Here is an 8,046-nt window from a genome sequence, read left to right as displayed (position 1 = left end):
AAGAGTGTGTAGCTTATTCTACCTTAGGTTGGGGGATTTTGTTTAAGATCATAGATGTGAATTAATGTGAATATCAGGTTTATACGTAAGATGGACAGTCCACTGCTGGACACAGCTTACACTGGAGACGCCTGAATACGAATTCTTGTCACCACACTTGTCTCAGCTCTAGGACTTGTGCAACTGATCCTGTCTCAGCCAGTAAACAGGTGGTGGCGAGAACTTGGAACTAACTCACTGTGGTGTGGTGTGGATTAACTCACAAGTGCCTATTAACAAACACAAATGCTGAATTCTAAAATGGTAAGCGCTTCCTGATTCCCAAAGAAACATGGTGAAACATGTTAAACCAGATGAATTTTCCATTCTCAAGTGTGATGCGTACTCCCCCAAAATGTTACATTTACAGCCAGCTTAGGTTTCAGTCATTTTCCTACATCCAAGTGGAAGTCTCTTTAACTGCAGCAGACAATTAGGAGATGGTTTGGGGCTGCAAAGGCTGTGAAGCCACTGCAGTATCTGGCTTGAGTCATAGAAAAGAATCAGGTTTCTCTCATTGGTTAACTTTGAAATTGAGCTTTCAGATCAAATGCAGAGGCGGGCCAGGGACAATGAAAGAAGCCACCAAAAGTGGAGTATTAAGTGATTCCCAAACAATATTTTGACTTAGTGTTTCTCTTTATTATACCTTAGAAACCTATTCTGCTGTCCTTCATCTATAACTCAAATTCACCATGACATATTTCTCTCAGAGCCCAGTAAAGAGTAAGGGAGAAAGGTTCACAGGAAGAAACCTACCAGGAGATGCCACTGTACTTAAATAACATGTCTGTAGTGCATTTGGAGATGGGTTTTGCCATCTTTGTTCAACTGATGACCATTTCAACTGGGTTTCAAGCTACACAAATGATAGGAGTCAATTGTTTTGGAGAGAAAGATGTCAGATGAAAGACTACTTGAAATTTTAATTGTTGTTACCCTATTCTTCAATTTCATTTAAATGACATAGTAAACATTCATTAAGAAGATGCAAATTAAAATTCAACCCTACATTGGTAGACTCAGAATAAGATCTACAGAGCAACAAGCCCGTAAAGAGGGTGGAGTTACATTGATTGCCAAGGCATACACACAGACAGTGTTTTAGTTTTGGCTTAGAGGCTCAAGAATGAGAGTATTAGGAAAGTTCAACAAAAACCTTAAACATAGAAATGACAGTATTGTATGACTGTTTGCTATCCTATGGACTACACAGTCCATGGAATTCTCCAAGCCAGAATACTGGAGAGGGTAGCCTTTCCCTTCTTAAGGGGATCTTCCCAACACAGGGATGAACTGGGGTCTCCCGCATTGCAGGTGGATCTTTATTAACTGAGCTAACAGGGAAGCCCCCAGAAATGACTGGTAGAGCCCCAAATACTTTGAAAATCACCATTCTAACTCCTACAAGAAAAATCTCCAAATTAGGTAACTCTCTCAACAACAAAAAAAATAAAATGACAAAACACTCCCACAGAAAGAAGTCTTACATTAAATATTCCAAATGGTAATTTATTCATCTATTTTGCCAAATGTAGTTTACTTTACCATAAAATGTCTATAAAACCATAGTAAATCTTACCTGTGCTAAGAAGATACATAAAATTGCTCATTAGAGAGCCAAATTGAATGAGTAAGATATATTTCTAACTTTTAAGTGCTTGTTAGTAGAGGTCATTTACATAGTTTTGCTTCTTAATTTAAATTTACTGTTGGCTCTGGAGACACACTCATGTTCACTGCACACACACATCACTTCAACAATACACACGTTCTTACCTTCACTACCTGTTAGAAATCATTTCTAAAAACTTTTCTCAAAGAGGATTAACAAATAATTTTCACTTAACTGAAAAGATAACTTTCTAAGAACATGGATGGAAGGGTTTCTGTTCTTTGGATCTTCTCTATTAACACTAATCCTGGAATTTAAAAAAAAAAAGCACTGTGTACATTCTTCACCTGTTGGTTTAACCTTTGGGTATAGTCCAGTAGGAGCAATCCTGAAAAGTTAACTTGAGTTATTCATGTAATGCAGATTGGAAGCTCTATTTCTTTAAAACATATCCCAAATCCATTTATTGCTTTCCATCCCCACTGTGGGGCTTGTCAGGTGACTCAGTGGTAAAGAATCTGCCTGCCCAGCAGGAGACACGGGTTCAATCTCTGGGTTGGGAAGATCCCCTGGAGAAGGAAATGGCAACTCACTCCAGTATTCTTGCCTGGAGAATCCCATGGACAGAGGAGCCTGGCAGGCTACAGTCCACGAGGTCACAGAGTCAGACACGACTTAACAACTAAACAATAGCATCTTCATTGTTATTGATTGCCTTAACCCAAGGCTGCTCTAGTAGTCTCTCAGATGGAGTTCCTGATTCTTCTTTGCAAGCCATTTTTTTTCCCCACATTGCAGTCACAGTGATTATTAAAAAGAAAAGACAAACATGAATATGATATCACATCTCTGCATAAAACCTACCAAGGACTTTCTACGGCACTTAGGAAATCCAAATCCTCCACGAAGATCAGTTTGGTTGCTCTCTCCCAAAACTTCCAGGCAGACAGCTCCCTGCCCCTGCTCTTCCAAGCTGTCAACTGTGGACCTTTGCAGTGACTCTTCCATTTGCCTGGAACAGTCTCCAGCCAGCTTTGTCTGGCCACTGCTTCTCATTGCCCAGCTGTAAACAGTCACCCCCTCCACAGAGAGCTCCTGTCTGACCATCTCCTATTTAACAGTATGCCTCCGTCTACAAGATCAAACCAGTCAATCCTGAAGGAAATCAACCCTGAACACTCGTTGGAAGGACTGATGCTGAAGCTGAAGCGCCAACACTTCAGCCACAGGATGTAAAGAGCCGACTCACTGGAAAAGACCCTGATGCTAGGAAAGACGAAGGCAAAAGGAGAACGGGGCAGCAGAGGATGAGATGGTTGGATGGCATCACTGACTCAATGGACATGAATTTGAGGAAATCTGGGACAGAGAAGGACATGGAAGTCCATGGGGTTGCAGAGTCAGACTTGACTTAGCGACTGAACAACTCCACCTACAAAAATTTTATTTGTATCTGTTTATCACCTATCTTTCTTTTAGCATATAAGCCCAATGACAGCACGCCTCTAGTCTATTCTTATTCTGTTTTTCATTATATTCTTGCCACTAAAACAGTACCTAACACACGACACCCGGTAAATGTTGTGGATGAATGGTAATTACCCCAGCACACAGGTTAAGCGCTTGGGCTCTGGAGTTAGGTCAACCTGAGTTGAAATACCAGGTTTGCAATTTACTAGCTTTGATGCCTAGTCTTTTCTAAAGACTTGATTTCTTCATAAAATAGAAATATTCATGGGGCAAGATAAATCCAAATTTAAGAGAGGTAACTGAGATTCAAGTTTCCCTAGTCAGAGCTCACAGTCTTCCAGGATCTGCTTTATATAGACTGTCTCTTAAATCCCAATCAGAGATTTAAGGTGCCTTATGGAGGGGCAGGGCTTCCCAGATGGCTCATCCGGTAAAGAATCCTCCTGACATGCAGGAGATGCTGGTTTGATACCTGGGTCAGGAAGATCCTCTGGAGAAAGGAATGGCTACCCACTCCAGTATTCTTGCCTGGAGAATCTCACGGACAGAGGAACCTAGTGGGCTACAGTCCATGGGGTCACACAGAGTCAGACATTACTGAGGGACCAAAACTTGCACTTCATGGAGTGGTAAGAGAGGGGATGTAAAAATACAAAGCCCTAACACTTCAAATCATCACTAAATAATTATTTTCTTTCAGAAACCCAAGTGTGGTATTTCAAGAAACTATTAAGGAGGCTCTACAATTGGACTGCCTGGATTCAAATCCAGCTTCCTGTATTTACTGTTGGCCTGTTACTTAAATTCTCCAGGTCTCAGTTCCCTCATGGAAGAACAGGACTTCCTTCAGCAATGCCATGGAAACCACTTAGCACCTTAGTTCTTAATTTATACAGGGCACCCAACCAACAGGAGTCACAAAGGATCAGCCCGAATTTAAAATATTTCTTACTTAGGTAAATTCGAGATCTCATATCAAGAATTCATTCCATTAAAGAGAAAAAAAAGAAAGAAATGCAATTTTTTCCAACATGGAACATTGCATGACTTTAAGGTCACCTTCAGAGATCAATCGCAGATGACTCAGAGCCAGCTGCTGACCTACCTATCATGTCAGGGTTTCTTCTGGCCACAAGCAATTCATGCCTCTGCTTTGAAGATCATCATTGCTCTCAGCATCTTCCTTCAACATGGACAGAGTCATATTGTGTGCTCTGTTTACAAGAGGTCATAGGAAAACTTCAAATGCTATAATGAATTTCCGAAGAAGACTCTTTAGGACTCATTTTATGAAACATTCTCTCCTTATCTAAGGGCCTATGTTAAAGCTTAAAAAAATTCCAGTTACTTAAGTATTTACGTTCTCTATATTTCATGCCATTCTAGTCTTAGTATCCACGATTTAAGAACTCCGTTCCAGGAGCCATTCTCTTAAAGGCATTGATTGTCCTCCCGGGCACCACCCAGGTGCTTTCAAAAAACAGAAGAGTCCCAGTGATGGGTGAAACCACCATGGGATCTCTAAGGTGGAGGCTTCACGAGGCTCTTCTTCCAGAACCATCACGGGAATGTTTTCACCCTGGGATGAGAACTCACAGAACCCCATTGTCTGAAAGGAGCTGGGACAGCCTGTCTTGTGCCTCGTGGGGCGGGGGACGGGCTGTGTGCATCCTGGGGGAGGGTGTGGAGAGAAGCTACCCGCAGACCAACGTCACCCACTCACCAACCCCACTCCCTCTTCCTCTGCTTTCTAATGGCGAGGACAAGGGGCTTTGTGTTTGCTCAAGTGACAAAATAAGATGAAAACAGTGGATCTCAAACTTTGGTTTACCTGAAATATCAAAGGTCGTACAGAGGTGCACCAATCAGCAGCTCCCAGGTCTGGTGCGTGCGAGAGAATAGGCATGCGTGTGTGTACCTGTCAATATACCTGCGCACGCTCGCATGCACTTGCTTAAATGCGTCTGTGTTCATTTCCCGTGGCTCCCCACCGCCCTGGCTCGCAGCCTGGGTCCGCAGGACACTGGAGAGCCTGCCTCTGCGTCCCTTGCCGACCCCCCACCTTGTGTTTTTCCACCCATTAACTGGGGATAAATGACCCAGATACCGTGCCTATTGAAAGCCTCATTTTTCTTTTGCCCTTTTGTTCCTCAGTGTACATTATCAGATGCTGCACACATGTTTAAGTGTCCTCAGTCTTGGATGCCCTTTTGAGGGCATAATGGGAGGTTTTTGCGTGTGGTTCTGTTGAGATATCCGGAGTAGAATTATGTAAAGGCAATTGAAGGTTTTCCTTCTCCTCTAGTCTGAAGACAATTACCAAGAGCTAACCTTGTATAGGAGGATACATCAAGAAACTGTACAAAGGCCAGAATGCTGTATTTGCATCTATTGCGAATACAAAAAATAGAGTGAACACCAGTTCCCCTACCCTACTACATTCTATAATTACATCTCTGCATATCATGGGCCACTTTTATTAAAAGCATCATTACTACAGTTGGCAGCAATTTACATTTTATCTTACATGATAGCAGTTTTCAAAGAAAAAAAAATAAAAGGACATCACAACAAAGAAAAACAATACATTTACAAAGTCATGTTTGTAAACTTCAAGGCTAGTTTAGAGCTGAGGTAACGCTGTTTTAGCTTTGTGGCTAAAGTAACAAAGTCCTTTAATTTAAAAAAGGTACCTGATTCTCTCTTCTTTCACTCTTTATTAATTTCATCTATTTATTTTGTTTATACCAGTGCATTACAAGACCACGAGACAATGGAACTGCAGTTCTGTCTGGCAAGAACCCTCCCAGTAGGTTAATTTCCAAAGGGACCCTTCACATTCAACAGCTGCCTTATTATTGCTGCGCCTCGGGACAGAGACGTTCACACTAAGGTGGAGATTGTCAGAGTGTATGGATGTGTGTGATGCGTGAGTGTGGGAACCCCCCATACAGTCATAAAGGGAAACAAAAGAGCAAGTATGATATGTATGGTAAATTTCATCCTGACCTTCACAGCAAAATAAAAAAAAAATTAAAATTAAAAAATTAAATATATAACTTCATACTTCCTTTGAGCAGCACTTCCTTCCATGAGTGCCACTCGGTTACAAATTGCTCTTTATTATAATACCAATGGTACCAAAAGAAAAAGTAGAGAACAAGGGAAGAAAAAAAAAAAGCAGAGCATTATGTAAGTTTCCTTAAAAAGACAGGATCACCTCTCAAATTTCATCTCTCCTAGGGATAATAAATAATGCACTGCACAATACTTAATGACCAAGATACCTTTCAACACACCTGTATAACATGACTTGGGACTTTTTTTCTTTCTTTTGCTACACTATGTTACAGAACAGCTTATAAAACTATGTATGAACATTAACTGTGAGTGTAAACAGTAGGACTACCACTTGTCAAAAGTTTTTAAACACTTTAACTGGAAACTGGTACTGGTTATTCGTCATTTTCATTGTTTTCCATTTCGTCCCCGCCGTCGAGGGAGTCCAGCTCTTCGCCCTGGGCGATCTCGTCTTCCAGGACGGAGGACTCAGCCGTCTTGTCCAGGCTCTCCTCGGCGTCGCTGCCCTCGAGGGGCTCCTCTTCCTGAAAGGCGGCCCCCTCGGCTTTGTCGGGGCCCTTGTCTTCGCCGGCGCCCACGGCGCCCTGGAGCCCCGCAAGCGCGGGGAAGCCGGGCAGCGTCAATCCCCCCAGTCCTGGAGGTAGAAACATGGACGGGTAGAAGAGGCCGGGGGCCATGGTGGACAGCAGGAAGGGGTTGAAGGCCAGCGGGCTGGAGGGCAGGCCGGCCGGGCCGGTAGCAGCACCCACTGATCCGTTCGCGGAGTCCGGGCCCGGGGCGGCGTCTGTGCTTTTCTCCGGGTCCTTGCTCTCGTCCTCGTGCTCGCCGCCCTTCTCCTCCGCCCTGGACGCACCGTCCTCAGGATCCGCGGGGCCGGCCGTGGCCGCGGGGCTCCCGGCGGCGGCGGACAGCGGGGCGTTGAGCAGCCCTCCGAGCCCGAACATGCTGGGCAGCCCGGCCACGCCCGGCAGCATCAAGGGCAGCACGGCCGCCGGGTTCTTGGCGTCGCCTCCGGCCGCCGCGGCTGTGGCCAGTCCCGGAGGGAAGCCCATGAGGCCCGCCAGCTGGAGCGACTGGAGGCTTTGGAGGTTCTGCAGGCTCGTCAGGTCCATCCCCGCGAACAGGCTGTTCACCAGCAGCGGGTTAATCCCCGATGTGGAGGCCACGGCCGCAGCGGCCGCGGCAGCCCGGGCAATTTCGCTCTTGGGCCTCCGTCCGCGCCGGCTCGCCCCTTCTCCCCGCACCACGGGTCCAGTGAGAAGCCGGTCAAACATCGACTCCGGAACGAAGCCCTGAAGGGAAGGGAGAGGCAAACACGGGCTGTCAAAGTTGCGGGACAAAACCTCATTTCCACCTGGGCCTTTGTGATGAACTGAACACTGACGGTTCAGAATGGAAATACACAAGCAAATTATTCCCCTTCAAAAAGCTCAAGGATAGAACCTATGAAAGCAAAGCTTCTCTCTTTTAGCATTATACAGCTCATCAGATTATGCTGAATTGCAGGAAAAAACAATGTGAAAGGCTACTCTATCAGTAGGGGTTTCCCTGGTGACTCAGTGGTAAAGAATCCACCTGCCAATGCAGGAGACTTGGGTTCGACCCCTTGGTCGGTAAAAGGAAATGGCTACCTACCCCAGTATTCTTGCCTGGGAAATCCCATGGACAGAGGAGCCAGGTGGGCTACAGTCCATGGGGTCGCAAAGAGTTGGACACGACTGAGTGACTAACACTTTTCACTTTCAAATAATACTTTAGTATTTATCCTGGAGAAACAAAAACTCATCTTCACACCAAAATGTGTACACAAGTGTTTTACAGCAGTTCGGCTTGTAACTGTC

At 44.7% G+C, this 8,046-nt stretch overlaps 1 protein-coding gene across 4 annotated transcripts in view; it reads right to left on the bottom strand.

The window, feature by feature from the left end:
* Window positions 1–5,581: 5,581 nt before the first annotated feature.
* The window catches only part of CHD7 (chromodomain helicase DNA binding protein 7), a 184,731-nt gene continuing 182,266 nt past the window's right edge, over window positions 5,582–8,046 (bottom strand). For all 4 annotated transcript variants that reach the window (XM_043879149.1, XM_043879151.1, XM_043879153.1 and 1 more), the window contains exon 38: window positions 5,582–7,497. In XM_043879149.1, coding sequence (XP_043735084.1) covers window positions 6,580–7,497 — 918 coding nt within the window. In that variant the 3' untranslated portion in view covers window positions 5,582–6,579. The remainder of the gene's footprint in view (window positions 7,498–8,046) is intronic.

This window comes from Cervus elaphus, chromosome 21 (assembly GCF_910594005.1).
Source record: "Cervus elaphus chromosome 21, mCerEla1.1, whole genome shotgun sequence".
Lineage (NCBI taxonomy): Eukaryota > Metazoa > Chordata > Mammalia > Artiodactyla > Cervidae > Cervus > Cervus elaphus.
The sequence above is the reverse complement of the archived record's forward strand: the minus strand, read 5'-3'. Positions and strand labels throughout refer to the sequence as shown.